Raw genomic sequence first — 18,479 nt, forward strand, 5'->3', positions numbered from 1 at the left:
TCAGAATTCTGTGTACAACTCTATGTTGCCTGAATGATAATTTTCTAGCTCTATTTCTCCTCCACTAGGATAGGAGCTCCTTGAAGGCAAGGACTTTTTTTTAATACATCTGTGAATTTCCAGAGTTTAGCACAATGCTTGGTGCATAGAAGGTATTCAGTTGAGTTTTGAGTGAACAAGTAATTTTAAAAACAAATAAAAATCCTGTGAAACAGAGTGAGACCTTGCCTCTGCAAAATATTAAAAAATTAGCTGTGTGTGGTGGCATGTGCCTGTAGTTCCAGCCAGTTGGGAGGCTGAGATGAGACAATCACTTGAGCTGGGAAATCAAGGCTGCAGTGAGCCATGATCATTCCACAGTATTGCAGCCTGGACGACAGTGCAAGACCCTGCCTCAAAACATAAATAAATATACCCAAAGCAATCCTAAGCAAAAACAAAAAAAAAAACAAAGCCAGAGGCATCACATTACCTGACTTCAAACTATACTACAACACTACAGTAACTAAAACAGCATGCTACTAGTACAAAAATAGACACAAAGACCCATGGAACAGAATAGAGGAAGCAGAAATAAAGCTGCACACCTACAACTATCTGATCTTCAACAAAGTAGACAAAAACAAGCAATAGGGAAATGACTCCCTATTCAATAAACAGTGCTGGGATAACTGGCTAGTCACATGCAGAAGATTGAAACATATACAAAAATCAACTCAAGATGGATTAATGACTTAAATGTAAAACTAAAACTGTAAAACCCTAAAGAAAACCTAGGAAATACCATTTTGAACATAGGCCCTGGCAAAGATTTGATGATGGAGACATGAAAAGCAACTGCAACAAAAACAAAAATTGACAAGTATGACTTAATTAAACTAAAGAGCTTCTGCACAGCAAAAGAAACTATCAACAGAGTAATCAGACAACCTACAGAATGGGAGAAAATTTTTGCAAACTATGCATTCAACTAAGGTCTAATATCCAGAATTTATAAGGAACTTAAACAAATTAACAGGCTGGGCATGGTGGCTCATGCCTATAATCCTAGCACTTTGGGAGGCCAAGGTGGGCAGATCACCTAAGGTCAGGAGTTCCAGAACAGCCTGGCCAACATGGCAAAACCCATCTCTACTAAAAAACACAAAAATTAGCCAGGCATGGTGGTGTGCGCTTGTAATCCCAGCTACTCAGGAGGCTGAGGCAGGACAATCACTTGAACCCAGGAGGCAGAGATTGCAGTGAGCAAAGATCGTGCCACTGTACTCCATCTTAGGTGACAGAGTGTGACTTTGTCTCAAAAAATAATAAATAAAAATAAAAATAATAAAAAGCGGGCAAAGGAGATGAACAGGCATACATGTGGCCAACAAGCATATGAAAAAATGCTCAGCACACACATATGTGCGGCCAACAAGCATATGATAAATGCTCAACATCACCAATCATTGGAGAAATGCAAATGAAAACCACAGTGAAATACCATTTCACACCAGTCAGAATGGCTATTACTAAAAAGTCAAAAAGCAACAGATGCTGGAGAGGCTGCAGAGAAAGGGGAACACATACACATGGTTAATAGGAATATAAATTAGTTCAGCTGCTGTAGAAAGCACTTTGGAGATTTCTCAAAGAACTTAGAACTATCATTTGATCTAGCAGTCCCACTACTGAGTATACACCCAAAGAAATCTAAATTGTTCTACCATAAAGACACACACACATACGTTCATCGCCACACTATTCACAATAGCAAAGACATGGAATCAACCCAAAGCCCATCAACAGTGGACAGGGAAAAGTAAATGTGATATATATATATATATAAAATAAATCCCCGCTCTACAGAAGCCATCAGCAAATATTTCCTTACACAAGCAACCACATCTATAATTCTCATGATAGCTATCCTTTCCAATAACCTGTCTTCTGGACAATGAATAATAATAAATACTATTAATCAATTTTCATCCTTACTAATAATAACGGCCCTAGTAATAAAACTAGGAGTAGCCCCCTTTCACTTCTGAGTCCCAGAGGGGACCCAAGGAACCTCTCTAATATCTGGCATACTTCTCCTTACATGACAAAAACCAGCCCCTATCTCGATTATATTTCAAATTTTCCCATCAATAAACATGAACATCCTCCTATCTATCACAATCCTACCCATTATAGCGGGCGGTTGAGGAGGACTCAGTCAAACACAACTGCGAAAATCCTAGCCTACTCCTCAATTATTATATACATATATACCACAGAATACTACGCATAAAAAAGAAAGCCATATAAAGACACAAGATCATGTCCTTTGCAGCAACATAGGTGGAGCTGGAGGCCATTATACTAAGGGAATTAACGTAGGAACAGAAAACCAGGTACCACATGTTCTCACTTATAAGTGGAAGCTAAACACTAATTACACACGGAGACAAAGAAGGGAACAACAGACACCAAGACCTGCTTTAGGGTAGAGAGCGGCAGGAGGGTGAGGGTTGAAAAACCACCTGTTGGATACTATGCTTATTACCTGGGTGATGAAATAACCTGTACACCAAACCCCAGCAACATGCAATTTATCCATATAACAAACCTGTGTATGTACCCCATGAGCCTAAAATAAAAGTTGAAATGGAATAAAATAAAAATACATACATACATAAATACACAAATAAAGTAACACAGCCCATAATAGTAACTTCTTCCACAAAGCCACGACACAGAGATTCATCTATTACTCCTGAAAGAAAGACAAGCAAACTATAATTATTGGCAGGTTGTTTTTGATGTTCCGTTCCCCAAGAGATTCATTTCTACAATATTTCTCAAAACACTTATTTAGGAATTTACAATCTTATATAAAAGTTTTCAATCCTATATAAAATTTTAGACGTCCTTTTGTGTTTCATTGCTTTGTTTTCCTTCAGATGACATGAAAGTACACTTTTTTCCAAGTCTGTTTAGAGACTGAAAAGTATACAACCAATAGTTCTTAAATATATATGACAAATAAAAACATCTTCCTTTGGAGTTTTAAAAAAGAGAAATTTCTTTTATGGATCCCATTAAATAAATGAAGAATATAAAAAGCAAATATTAGCATATTCCCATATGGTGAACACTATCAATGAAGTACTGCAAGCTTTTAAACTTGCAATAATTTTTATAATCAGAAACATCAAATTCATCTAAGAATGAAATTTTTCCTTAAATCTATATTAAAATTAATACTTCATTGCTGAAATTTAACAACTAATAAAAATACCGTGAAACTCACATAAAACTGTGCTGTTCTTAAATGACTCAAAGACAAAGTTGTGATTTTGTTTAGAATATATATGCAAAATATTCACATCCTCTGACTTTCTTAATATATAGAGATCTTTAGTATCTTTCATTGAAAGTGACACTGAGCCACAATGCTGAAACTGAAGCAAATTACAACATTCATGGATCTCAGAAATACAGACATTATCAAAGAGCCTTAGAAGAAACAAGCACATAAACTTTCTGTCAAAAAATAGTGTTTTCTGTCTCAATACTTTTGAGATATTAATATTACGTTATAGCTCACTTATAATGTAAAAAATCTAAAAGTGAGAAAAATATTTTAAACTTTTGAAAATATTTCCAAAAATGAATAAAATTACGTAAGTCCACATTCCCTTTTCCATAACTCCAAAATCACCAAATATCTAACTTTGGAACCAAAACTAATTTGACAGCAAAATCCAACCCAAATTTATGTGACTCTGTTTATAATTTTTATTCACTTACTGTGAATGTGATATTGATGTGTTTGATTACATGGTACTATCTCATACCCCATTGGGGGTATTATGTAATTGACAGTACATATGCAGTATTGCCTTTCCATAATAAAAAGAAATCTGAGTTCTGAAATATATTTGCATCCAAACCTGCCAGATAAGGGACTGCAGACCTGGGTTTCCTCTTCTTTTAAAGGTGATTTTCTACTATGCCTTTAGGAAAAAAAATATTATCTCTCTCTCTCTCTTTCTCTCTCTCTCTCTCTCTCACACACACACACACACACGCACAGACACCAATTAAGATATCATTTCTTTGGGGGGTGTAAGACATTGTATACTTTCCATAACTTATCTCTAATTCTCACCTTAAAAGTAGCTGTTATTATCCCCGGTTAACAAATACAGAAATTAAAACAAAAAAGGCTTAACTATTACTTTGTCCAACCATTAACACAAGCTATCAAACAATATTCTCATTTCTAAGGCGTTTTACAATTTCAACATTCTGCCCATAATTGGTTTCTGATTCATATAGACCTGCTTTTTAAAATAGACCCATTTATTTCACAGAGTGATTAAGGTACAGTCCCTTTTAACAGACTGCATCATTTAAAAAAATGTTTGTCTACATGGGCTTCCACAGAATAACTTGACAAAATAGAATAACAAATTATTTTACCAGGTAACTAAAATAAAAGCTTTTTTAAGATAGCTGGAACAGAGGGAGAAGAAGCAGAGAAAAAGAAGCAGGTGCAATCTAGCATGAGACTAATACTCCTACATGTAATTAACTGTAAGGTTTTCTTTTTTATTAGTATTGATAATCAAATTTATAGGGAAAAAGTCCTGACATTTGTGTCCCCATTTTAAAGCACAAGATTTAAAAGAAGAAACTTCCTTTTGTAAATCTGACCCTATTACAGAGCTATCTACATGCTCTGTAAGAAGCTTGAATATAAAAAATTTCAAATGTGTTGCATGTACTTTACATACAAAAGCATGCTTAAGATATCTTAAGTGTCCCTTCATTCCTCCAAGAAATTTCTCAAAATCTACCTCACACAGAGACCAGTCCCATGATACACAGTTGAGGTAACAATTCTACATTCTCCAAAACTTAATGTCTGCCTTTCTTCTAATAGCAAAGCAGTGAAAAACCAATGAAGAAAAAATAGAATTTCTTATACTCATCATTGTATGTTTATATAATTTCTTTTATATGTAAAGTATATGCAATACATTTGAAATTTTTTATATTCAAGCTTCAAGTGAACTAAGGACATAACATTTATTGGACACTTCAAGTATATGATCTCTAATAGTCACAACTATCCTGCAAATATTATCCCCATTTTACAAATGAGGAAACTGAAGATCAGAAAACTTGAGTCCAAGGTCCACATGTAATAAGTCACAGAAACGGTTTATACAAGGATCTGAGCCCGTTTCTTTCCATTTCACCTTGTTAGAATATGCTTAGTTTAGAATATTTCCTGTAAGAAAGGAATTTTCATCATGGCTATGTTTTCTTCAGAATGTGGTATGTTGTAATACAAACACAAAGCCAAATAATGAATCTGGATAATATTTAAATTGTCAAAAAAACTAATCTTCTACTAATTCTTTGCAGATCTTAATTAAGTTGTCAACTTCTCTGTGCCAAAAGTTCTCCACATATAAAACATAGAGAATACCTTAGAGAGCTGTTATGAGACTGAAGTAAAATGTATAAAGCACTTAGTACAATGCGTGGTACAAAATAAACACTTCATAAATGTTGGCTATTTCAAGTGAGATAAGAAATTGCCAGATGGCCATATTTTGTATCAGGTGACTCCAGCCAGCAATAGCTGGACACCTAATCTAAAACCAGTCAATCCTGACACTGGACTGTGACTTAGTGGTAAAAGACAATAAGGGTCAATAAAATTATCTCTCTCAGAAATTTGAATTAAACAGACTGAGGCATTATTCGCCTAAATGAACTGGCTTTTTACCATTATCAATTTTCTACCATCAATGTTACCAATGACCTCTCTGCTGCTAAATCTAGTTTTTTAGCCCTTCATTTTATATTGCTTGGCAGCATTCAGTCTACTGAGTATTCCATTTATCTTGTAACATTCCTTTGGTTGTGCTCTAATCTCTCCAGTCGCACCTTCTCAGTCTCTTTGGAAGGCATTGAAATACTGCAGCTACTCAACACTTCATCCCAGGCCGCTTCTCCCTCTAGGCATTTTCATCCACACCCATGGCTTGAGTAATTATTACTATGTCAAAATAATTATCTCTATGCCAGTTTACACTTTTCTTGTAAATTCAACTGCCTTGTCAATCTCTCTACTTATTTGGATGTCCTAAAGATACCTCAATCTCCACTTATCTAAAACCAAATTAATGATCTTTCCTCTCACACCTACCCAAGGCCCCTTCCAATGCTCCCTATCCCAGTAATGGCACCACTAACTATCCAGCTGCACAAATTAGAAAATGAGAAGTAGTCTTCCATACTTCCTTCTCCATCATCCTCATATTTCACTAAGTCCTATTAATTTTATCTCCTAAGAATTTCTCAATTCCTTCTCTTCATCTCCACTGCTACCTTCTAAGTTCTCTCTATATGCACTCTTGTATCCTCTGTACTCTCCTCACTGTAGCTGGTGGAGAGTATATCCTATATCCATTCTTGTATCCTCTGTACTCTCCACATTGTAGCCAGAGTTATTTTTTAATTATTCTAATCATGGCATGCTCCCACTTAAAAGCCTTCAATGGCTTCCCATTATTCTTAGGATTTCTGACCCAAATTCATATCATATTCTACAAAGTACTGGAAGATCTGGCTTCAGCGTACCTCTTCTCTCTTCCCATTGCCCCACATGTACCCACACTTGTCTCCTTTCAGTTCCTTAAACACAGCATAACATGTTTCCACCTGTCTTGGGTTCTTTGCACATGGTTTTCCTGCTGCCTGGACCACTCTTTGCCCTTTTTTTCAATTATCCAATTCCTATCACATGTCACCTAAAATATCACTTCCAGACAATATCAGTAATTCAGTTATTCATTTAAGAAATCTTTACTGAGAACATACTATACACTTAGAACAGTTCTAGACATGTGGTATTGACAAAACAATGCCCTTGTAGAGCTTACATTGTAGTGGAAGGAGACAGGAAATAAGCAATACAAGCAAGTAAATTAAATAGTATGTTCAAAGGCAATAAATGCTATGAGAAAAAAAGGAAAAGAAGAACAAGGTAAGCTCATCCAAAGCAGGGAATTTCCAATGCCTAACTTATTGCCTGGCATATAGTTAGCACTCAATATTTGTTGAGTGGATGAATGAATAAAGGAATGAGCATGTTCAAGTTATGAGGGAGCTAGAACTATAAAATGAGTAGAGGAGCTACTCAATAAAACAGAGATGCCATGAAAGAAAGAGAAAATGAAGGTCTTGAGACATAATGGTTCCTCGAACCTATTTCTGAGGGTGTCATAGTTTTCAGTTCCAGTTTCTGGGGTGTGTGTGTACCATAACCACACCCCCACCCCCCCCCACACACACACACCAGGACCAAAGTAATTCAAGTGGATCACTCTTATAATGATAATACCTGATCAGGACACATATACAAGGTTATGTATACCACTGCCAAAACCATCACACACATATCCCCAAAGCCACTTTTCTACCGACACACCCATGCCATGCCATAACATCGGTTCTTCAGTGGTCAGCCTCATTTAGAGGCAAACTCCCTCCCACATACTCAAAACCGTAAAAACCTTTGCTTTCTTCTATGACCCTGTGAGACACTTAAAGTCAGTATCTCACAAAGTCCAGCCATATTCACAAGGGGTCCCCTCAGGAATAGGATCCTGGGTCTCCCTTCCTGTCAGTCTTCCTGTCCCTTAAAGGCTATCTTCCCCCCACAGAAGTGTGGACATGCACTCCTTTGATTCCGAATGACCTTCAAGATCACTGAACCCACATACACTCACACTCAGGCTCCAGCCTCTTTTGATAGGCTCCTAAAGGACTGGGGCTCCGGGTATCCCCTCAAGGCCTCTTGTCTTTTTAAGGACCCATACAAGGATTATTTGCATAAATTTCTCTGTGACCAGGAGTGACCCTGAGGACACTGCACATCCCCAAACACAAATACTCTAACTCCCCCCTTCCATGGCACTGTCTGATATTAAAGTAACACACCTTCCACGTATACCTCCCTCTTTAGAGTCAGAGCCTCCTACTCCCACCCCCAGCCCAAATCATGCCCCTTTAGGGATCTCTCCCATGCTCCCACAGGGCTGTGTACACCCTTTCCATGACACAGCCTAGCCCTAGGATTAGCCTTCACCACAGGTGATACCAGGATTAAGATCCTGTCTCTTCCCTCGGGTCCCAGCCCCTTTCGGGCCCATGTTCTGTCAGAAGTGTGCACACTAACCCACACTCCCCTCCACCACCCGGACTTCGAGGTCCCTGCCCGCCATTCAGAGGGGTACACGCCACCCTTGACCCCTGACCCTGAAGTCATAACCCACCGCGCAAATATACAGGGGCGCCTCCTCAGGAGTAGGACCATGCCCAAGTCCCCTGTTCCCTGAGACCCAGGACAGCCTGGCCGCCTCAGCCTTCCCCAGATCGGCAGCCCCCACAGACCTGCCTCAGGCGCCGACTGGCTCCCCTCCGCCATTTTTGTTGTCCCTCAGTCTCCGAGCTCACGCGAAGACCGCGGGGCAGTAGGGAGCGGGTGGTGGGATCAGTGGGCTGACAGGAGCTCCCTCAGGAAGACGCGGCACGACGGTTGCCAGGGCAACGGGCGGCAGGCGCGCGGGTGGCCGGCGCGCGACTGAGGGCGGGAGGGACGCCTGGGAGGAGCGTGCGTCCAAGGCCCCGCCCCCGCGGCGCGAGCCCGGGCCTGAGCTGGGACTTGGGCTCCGCGGCGCTGCTCCTCCGCAACCGAGCCACAGCATCCTGGCAACTGAGTAGGCTCCGCCACCCCTAGAGCACAGGGGCCAGCTCTGTAGGGATGGCACTTTCCTGCCGGCGACCGGGGTCCTCGTACTGACCGCCCAGACTAGCTAAACTGGCTTTTCTCTGGTTGGTGCTCAACTTTGGGGACTTGGGACAGGTTTCTTCATTTCCCAAAGCTTCTCCCCTTGGTTTGCCTGGGTTACTCGTCTTCAACTGAAATACACTGAAAACCAACTGTGTGCCCACCCCAACCCAAACACACAGAGGCCCAAAGGGTTCTGGCTCCTTGCCCCTCCGCGACGGCAGCAACCCTCAACCCCAGAAAAGACTTATCCTTTTGCTGACGTATTTTTCAGTAAATATGGGCTGCTCTTTCCCACCTTTCAGTAGTGACACGCCATTATCTTCTAAGACCAAGCTGGAACATTACCCGTCCTGACCAGCTCTGCCCTCCCACAGTCCCCTGTATATGCCCTCTATTCCAAATGCTTTATGCATTATTTCCTTCTCGACCGTGAGCTCTCTGATACCTAGGGTTGATCTCTCATTTTTGTATACTCCATAGTGCAGTGTGGTGCATGACACAAAGTAGGATCTCAGTCAATGTCTGCTGAATGGAAAATGGTGGTAATCTGAAAGGAAGTGAGGTGGAGAGAGTGAAAGAGGGAAGGGGGAAAAACCCTAAGAAAAATGTGTTATTGAGCTGATTGCTTTAGTAGACAACTATTTTTAATCTTGCTGGAGACTCTGAAAAACAGGGTAGAATATGTGCCTGCCATTGTCCCACTGAAGAACACGGAGGCTGGGGCATTTGTCTCCTAATTTCTGTCTCCACTGGTTGAGGGTTGCTCTCCACCTTCCAGCTTGAACTCTCTCACATTTCCTGGTTATGCTTGCCAGGGCTGAGCAGACTTCTAGAGTTTGAGAGAAAGCCTTGAGGCAGAAATGCAGAGACGTACCGGAAGGCCGCCTAAGTAAGATGCTGGCCACATGCATGGAACTATCCATTCATCTGAATGAAAATCAGGGATAAGAATCTTGTACAGAAAGTTACATGAAAATAGCTATCAGAATTATCTCTCACATTTGAACAGTTTAAAATTCACAAGCCATGTCCACACAACTATCAAGATGAATAGATGTGTGCTTTCCATAGTCCTAATGACACTTATGTAAAGGCTGTGAGGGTTGTGTGGGAATTTTGGTGTCCAAGGATTCAATAAGGGCTAAGAAGAACAAAAGAACTACATTAAGTATAGGGAGATGGAAAAATAAAGAGAAAGATGTGGGTTCTACTCAGACTGACGTTATAGCTTTATAATCTTGGGCAAATCACTTAAACTTACTGAGCCTCAGTTTCCTCTTCCAACAAACTGAGACAAAGGTCCCGCCTACCACAAACAGTAGCTCTAAGACACAAACAGGGTGATGAATGAAAATGCATTTGATGAGTATAAATCCAGCCAATAAAAGAATCTAGCACGGTTTAGAATAATTCACTTAAACATCCCCCATGCCTCTTCTGAGCCAGGCTCTGTGCAGATGCTGAGGATAAAGAGACAAATGTAACATTATTAAATTGAACCACATTGGTCAATTTAAATTTTAAGTAAAATTTAGAACTCAGTTATTTAATCAGAGTTGCCACTTTTCAAGTGCTCAATAGCTACATGTGGCTACTGGCTACCATATTGGACAACGTATGTATAGAACATTTCGATCACTGCAGAAAGTTTTGTTAGAATTGATAGACAAATGCCTACTGGGCAGAAGAGATGAAAAGCCTGGAAAACCAGCTTGCTGACAGGACCAGGTTCAGTTCTCCTCTGTGTCAGCTATTCCTCAGGAAGCAGTGCAGGAGGGAGTATAGACTTCTTCACTACTGCTGGAGTCTTCAGAGACTTCCCTTTTGTTGTGTGAAATAACACAGCATGGGAAGTGGGGGGAAAACGTCCCCCACATGGGCTCCTGGGAATTGGTTTCCCCATGCTACCATTCATATGTCCCTGGGAGGTCTGTCTTCCCCAGAGACCTCCTATGATTTCTGTCTCCACAGAAAACATCCACCCACAACAAGGGTGCCTTCTTTCAAGCAAAATATACCCTATAGGATTCACCCACTCCCTCCATAAACATTTATTAAAATGATACCTTCCATGTGCCTGGCCACTAAGTTAGATGCAGAATGGAATGAGAGAAATATTTAATCTATAATCATATTTTTACATGCACAAACTCATTTCATTCTCAGAGCAGCATTATGATACTGGTATTAATATCAGCCTCTTGTACAGAAGATGAAATTGAGGCTCACAGAGTTTAAATGACTTATACAAAGTTTCAGGCAGAAAGTAGCGGACTCAGGGAAGACTGAAATTATGCTAGGAAATTCATCTGTGTTATCTCGTGTAATTTTCACATCAAAAATACCATGCCTTTGAAGTTTAAAAACTAATTGGAAAGAAAGGATTAACGTGCACAAATTCAGTTTACAACTAATTTCCAAACAGTGTGGTAAAAGCAATGACACAGGCATGCTCAGCAAAGTGGAGGAGCACCAAAGAGAGATCCCCTTGATGGGCATCAAAGCCACAGCCCACCAGAAGTATTCAAAATAGCCAGTCCTAAATGTTTACTCTGCTCTACCTTGCGATTCTCACAGAAATCCCAATAAAGGCTTTGGCCTAGGATTTCCCCTTGCTCCTGTGTTCTGACACCAAACCAAAACCTGGTGTTTCCCCTATGACCCTTCATGGCATAAACTTCTTTCCAAGCCTTGTTCTCATTTACTCCTGTGGCCACACCCACTTAATCATACCATATCCAACATTTATATTCTTAGGACACACTTGTTATTCTGCCCTTTAATAAACAGGCTATTGTTGTTTACTCTTTCCATGTAAAATTTTAAATCAGCTTGCCTAATTGCAAAAAAAAAAAAAAGAAAGAAAGAAAAAAGTAATAATGTTGCTGGTATTTTATTAGAATTGTGGTAAGTTTATAGATTAATTTAGGGAGAAATGACATCTTTATGATACTGAGTCCTTTTATCCAAGTACATGATATATCTTATAATCTGTTTAAGTCTTCTATGTCCTTCAGAAATATTTAACAAATAGTTTTTTTTTTTTTTTTTTGGAGACATAGTTTCTGTCACTGAGGCTGGAGTACAGTGGTGCAATCTCGGCTCACTGCAACTTCTGCTTCACCAGTTCAAGTGATTCTCCTGCCTCAGCCTCCCGAGTAGCTGGGACTACAAGCACAGACCACCATGCCACCATGTATTTTGTTTTAGTAGAATCTGGATTTTACCATGTTGGCCAGCTAGTCTCAAACTTCTGACCTCAAGTGATTCGGCCTTCCAAAGTGCTGGGATATGCGTGAGCCACCACGCCTGGCCAAAACATTATAATGAGATATTTTATATCCATTTTCATACTATGTCTTTAAAATCAGGTTTGTGTTTTACACTCACAGCATGTTTCAATCTGAATTAGCCACATTTCAAGTGCTCAGAAGATGCATATGGCCGGCAGCTACCATATTGGAAAGCACAGGTCTAAACACTCTAATTAAAAGGCAGAGATTGACAGAGTGAATTGGGGGAAAAAAATAAGTGAGACCTAATTCTATGCTGTATACAAGAAATTTACTATAAATATAAAGATATATATGCGTTAAAGTAAACAGAAGAAAAAACAGACTTTACAAACACTTATCCAAAGAAGGCTGGATTAATATCAAAGTAGACTTCAGAACAGAATATATTGCTAAAAAGGTTAAAGAAGACATTACATAATTCTAGAGGTCTTTTCAGCAACAAGGTGTGTAACATCATTCTTAATAATGAATTACTGAATGCTTATGGTGTAAGGCCTAAAAATAACACTATATGCTGCCTTCACATCTAGTAAAAACAGGAGGGCCTGGAATTACCTAACCACAAGATCTTCTCCCCATTCTCCTCACACAGATAAGGTCTCCAAGTCAAACAACTCTCTTTATCAAACAGATGAGGTATAGTTCTGATTATCCCTGAGTGGTTTCAGTTCCCTACCAATCCACAGAATTATTCAAACAAGCCAATTAAATCCTCTCAGGAAACAGGGAAGCACTCAACCCTTTTGAAACTACAAAGCCTGCTTCCTACAGCCACTGATTGTTCACTGTGTTCCTGAGTATAACCTCCATTTGGCCCTTTGATGGTGTACAATGTCATCTTCTCCTAGGCTGTGAGTATATGTGACTAATAAACTGCTCTCAATCTCATCTGTCATGTCAGGTGTCATGTATTCAGCCATTCCCATAACGCCAGGGCAGGAATTTCCCCTCACCAATGGGGTGAATGGGAAGTAATTAAACAAATAATTAATGCTTTCCTCTATAAATCAGGAAGAAGAGAAGGATGTCCACTGTCAACACTTTTATTTAATATTGCACTGGAAGTCCTAGCCAGTAGAATAAGACAAAAATAAAATTCAGATAGACTGAGAAGGAAAATATAAAAATGTCTATATTTACAAAAGACATGATTGTCTATATACTTAGAAAATCCAAAGGAATATACAAAAAGCTACTAGAACTAATAAGTTTTCTATATACACATGTCAATTGCATTTCTATATACTAACAAAAAACAAAACTTCAGGTTAAGAAAATAATACTATTTATAACATAAAAATAAAAATACAGATAAATTTAACAAAATATGTGCTAGACTTGTACAGTGAAAGCTATAAACTCTTTTTGAAAGAAATTAAAGAAGACCTAAATAAATGAAGATATACACCATGTTCATGGATCAGAAAAAATATTGTTACGATGTCAATTCTCCTAAAACTTATCTATAAGCTCCACTATCCAATAAATATCCAATAGCTACATGTACCTATTTAACTTTATATTAATTAAAATTAAAGTTCTTTGGTCAAACTAGCCAAATTACAAGTTCTTAATAGCCATATGTGGCTAGTGGCTACCACATTAAACAAAGCAGATAAAGAATAGTTCTCAGCTGGGCACAATGGCTCACACCTGTAATCCCAGCACTTTGGGAGGCCAAAGCAGATGGACTGCTTGAGCTCAGGAGTTCAAGACCAGCCTGGCCAACATGGCAAAACCCCATTTCTACTAAAAATGCAAAAATTAGCCGAACATGGTGGTGCATGCTTGTGGTCCCAGCTACTCAGGAGGTTGAGGTGGGAGGATCACGAGCCCGGGAGGCAGAGGTTGCAGTGCAGTGAGCCAAGATCATACCACTGCACCCTAGCCTGGGCAACAGAGTGAGACTGTCTCAAAATAAATAAATAAATTTAATTTAATTTTTTAAAAAAGAATAGTTCCATAATCACCAAAAGTTTCATTGGACAATAGCAATTTATAAATTCAATGCAATCTCCATCAAAACCCAAGTCATTAAATAACTTTTATAATTAAAAATGACAAGCAAATTTTAAAATTTGTATATAAATAAAGGAACTAGAAGAGCCAAAACATTTTGTAAAAGAAAAACGTACTAGGCTGGGTGCCTCGGTGGCTCATGTCTGTAATCCCAGGACTTTGGGAGGGTGAGGTGGGTGGATCACTTAAGGTCAGGAGTTCAAAACCAGCCTGGCCAACATGGTGAAACTCATCTCTACTAAAAGTACAAAAATTAGCCAGGCATGGCGGCCAGTGCCTATAATCCCAGCTACTTGGGAGGCTGAAGCAGGATTGCTTGAACCCGGGAAGCAGAGGTTGCAGTGAGCCAAGATCACACCACTGCACTCCAGCCTGGGCAACAGAGCGAGACTCCATCTCAAAAGAAAGAAAAACATACTTAATAATAAATTACTAAATTGGAGGACTTACACTACTTGGTTTCAAGATTTACTATAATGCTACAATAATAAAAACAGCATCTGATTTGCATAATCACATAACATGCAGCATACAGACATACTTTATAGATCAATACAACAGAATAGCATCCAGAAAAAGGTCCATACATGTATGGTACATTGATTTTTTTGACAAAAAGAGCTAGGGTAATCAATGGGGAAAGACAGTTTTTTAAACAAATGGTAGTAGAGCAATTGGTTATCTATATGCAAAAGTAACATGAACTTGGACCAATACCTTTACCATATGCAAATATAAACTTGAAGTGGATCATAGACCTAAAACTAGAATAAAAACTATAAAACTTTTAGAAGAAAGCATCAACAAACATTTTTGTGACCTTGATTAGGCAGAGTTCATAGGACACAAAAAGCATAACCATAGAAAAAATTGATAAATCAGACCTCATCAAAATTAAAAATTTCTGCTGTTCAACTCAGTATTAAGAAGACAAAGACCAAAAACCCAATTATGGACAAAATGGTTGAACAAGAAGATAGGCAAATGGATAATAAGCATGTGAAAAGATGTTCAATATCATTAGTCATTAGGAAAATGCAAGTTAAAATCGCAATGAGATACCACTACCAAATGCTATAATGGTTAAAATTTCAAAGACTAAGAATACCAAATATTAGTAAAGATGCAGAACAACTAAAACTCTCATATATTGCTGGTGAAAATGCAAACTTGCACAGTTACTGAAAACAGTTTGGCAATTTTTTTTTTTTTTTTTTTTTTTTTTTTGAGACAGAGTCTTGCTCTGTCAGCCAGGCTGGAGTACAGTGGCACAATTTCGGCTCACTGCAACCTCCGCCTCCCAGGCTCAAGCAATTCTCCTGCCTCAGCCTCCTGAGTAGCTGGGATTACAAGCATGTGCCACTCACATGCCCAGCTAGTTTTTGTATTTTTAGTAGAGATGGGGTTTCACCATGTTGGCCAGGCTGGTCTCGAACTCCTGACCTCAGGTAATCCTCCCACCTCGGCCTCCTAAAGTGCGGGGATTACAGGCATGAGCCACCATGCCTGGCCAGCAATTTCTTATAAAGTTAAACATACTCTTATGACCTAAAAATTCTACTCCTAATTATGTACTCAAGACACTAAAACCAAGTTGCCTATATAAACATGAGCTAAATAAAAGTGGTAAATCCAGCTACCAAGAAAAATAGAAGTGAGGCTGTTGGCCTAACAAGGAAAGGAAGAAAACTTGCAACAGATGGAGGGACTGTATCTTGGAGCAATAAAGAACTAAGGAGCAGGTATTTTATTAACTTTTTTCCCAGACCATATGACTATCTTCAGGGGTCTCCCAGCAATGTTTAGAGGCATAGGAAATTATTTTCATGTTATGGACTGAATGTTTGTGTTCCCCAAAAATTTGTATGTTGAAGCTTTCAATGTGATAGCATTTGGAGTTGGAGACTTTGGGAAGTAATTAGGTCATGAAGGTGGAGCCCTCAAGAAGAACAGTACCCTTACAAGGAGAGGCCAGAGAGATAGCTAGCTATCTTTCTACCAGGTGAGGATACAATGAGAAGTTAGCAGTCTGCAGCCTGGAAGAGGTCTTCAACAGAAGCCAGCCACACCTGCACCTTGATCTTGGAATTCCAGCATTCAGAACTGTGAGAAATAAATTTCTGTTGTATATAAGCCACGAGTTTATAGTATTTCTTATAGCAGCCTGAGCGAAAACACTTCATATAGAGAGAAGATCTGGGAAGCACATATCAAATATTAAAAAGAAAAAATTTAAAGATGAGCATGAGTGAACATAGCTAAGTAAATGAGGAGGGTTTCCTTGATTACGTGAACACATATAATTGCTGGATAAAATACTAAAATTTTAAAACATGGCTTAATTCAAAAGAAAGGAAAATATTCTGAAGTTAGAAGGAAGCTTGAAAAGATCATGCTCTTCATTAATACATTCCATTACCTCCCAGCCTTCCCCATACCAAGCTCTCAGATTATATCGATAACTTAAAGGCAGCCTAATTTGATGAGCAGAGTATTGTCTGAATGATGGCTGAGTATCTGGATGAGTCAGACTTGATATTGGCTTGAAGAAACTCACAGCCTAGGGTAAGAGACATTGTAGCAATTTAAAAATGGAGAAACCTCTCCCCTTACTAGCTCCTGTCTCTCAATCATGGTAACTCATGCCATCAAAGAGAATTTAATTGGCACTGACACCACTCTTTCTGGATAGCAAAGAGGAAGAGCCACTGACAGCTGGTTTAGTGGGTTTGAAATATAAACCAAGCTCAGAAGAGCACCAACAGCTTCCTAGCACAACAATATTATACTAGGGGCTACTCTTCTGAAAGGAGCAAAGCTAAATGTGACTAATAGGAAATGCTGTCCTTACTAAATTTTTGATTGTCTCCAAGAAATATGAATGCCCAACCCACTGTCTTGATGACATGTGATAACTTCCTAGGAAGCAAATGAGGAAATCAACAGCGATTCATTGGTCTTATAATGGTTGAGAAGGGTAGTAATTGATGGAAAATTGACCCAAACCGGGTATATTGAAAAGGTCAGAGAGGCAGACTGTCCTCCTTTAGAGATGAGGAGCACAGTTCCTAAAGGAGGGAATGAGAACATGGCCCTCAGGGATCTGGAAGGAGATGGAGTTAAAGAAGAAAGGTCAGGTAAATTGAGAAGGGAAAGAGGTCCCAAGGATGGAAATCCTCACAGAGGCCACTCTCTTTTTAAAGGCCCAAATCTGAAAACTTCCCCTTTTCCATTAAATAGACTGCTGAAAATAGATGGGCTCCATTCTGTTTCTGCCACTCCTTGCTAAAGATAACTCCTTAAAGAACTTTGTAAACTTCACATAATTCTTCATTTGGATGAGATTAGCAGGACAACGTAGTTCAAGAAGGGCCAGACCTCATTGACCTCTTAGTGTCTAGGGACTTAGTGAACATGGGGCTAGCAAAGGCATTATGGCCATATGTAAATTTTTTAATTGGTATATTATACCAGATACAGTTTATGCCTTAGTTTCATAACTTAATTCATAAGAATTTCTTCATGTCATGAAGTATTCTTTGAAAACATTACTCCTGATGCTATAAAATCATCATAAAAGTGCATCATAACTAATTAAAGCATTCCCTTCTTGGATATTTGAGTCCTACTTTTTTCTGTTATAAATAATGCTGCAGTGAACATCTCTGAATGTATACCTTTTGTCATCACTTCTTCACTTTCTTGGTTTGGATTTCTATACATGAGGTCACTAGGTAAGGGGTATGAAGCCTACAAGGCTCTTGAAATGTATTGACAAATTGTCCTCCCCAAAAACCTCATCCCTTTATGTTCCCACTGTCAGAGTATGCAAGTACCTGTCACATGATACCTTTGTCAACATTGTGCCTGTGATATTACAGGGGAAAATGTTTTATCCAATTAGCCAGGACACATGACTTGAACTTAACCATCTGCCCAAATGAAATTTGAGAAGTTTGGTTTAAACATGGAAACATGGAAAAGCTAATTGTACTTATCACAGATGTGGCACCAGCAGAAAAAGGGAAAAATTGTTTTCAACGTTTTATTTCCATCAGGAGAGAGGGCTTATGAACCCCAGGCTTCATTTCTCTTTCCAGAAAAGAGTATGTGGTATGAACTAGGTATGCTAGATTCTCTATGGTTAACTGGAGAAACAGATAAAGATCTCCATTTCTCTTCATGTTCATGCCCCTAACTGGTACTTATTTACAGGGTATTTGGAAGAAGACAACGTAGGGCATGTAAGCCTAGTCTATTTTAATGGCATCAGATGTTTTGATTCTTTAAATTTATTGAAGGATTAAAAGAGTTGGAGCTAA

General features: G+C 39.0%; 1 protein-coding gene across 1 annotated transcript in view; it reads right to left on the reverse strand.

The window, feature by feature from the left end:
- The window catches only part of AGBL4 (ATP/GTP binding protein like 4), a 1,461,703-nt gene extending 1,453,069 nt beyond the window's left edge, over positions 1-8,634 (reverse strand). The window contains exon 1 of the mRNA XM_030823879.1: positions 8,443-8,634. Within this exon, the coding sequence (XP_030679739.1) occupies positions 8,443-8,476 (34 nt within the window). The 5' untranslated portion in view covers positions 8,477-8,634. The remainder of the gene's footprint in view (positions 1-8,442) is intronic.
- Between the last annotated feature and the right edge of the window lie 9,845 nt (positions 8,635-18,479).

Source organism: Nomascus leucogenys, chromosome 12 (genome assembly GCF_006542625.1).
Source record: "Nomascus leucogenys isolate Asia chromosome 12, Asia_NLE_v1, whole genome shotgun sequence".
In the NCBI taxonomy this organism is placed as follows: Eukaryota; Metazoa; Chordata; class Mammalia; order Primates; family Hylobatidae; genus Nomascus; species Nomascus leucogenys.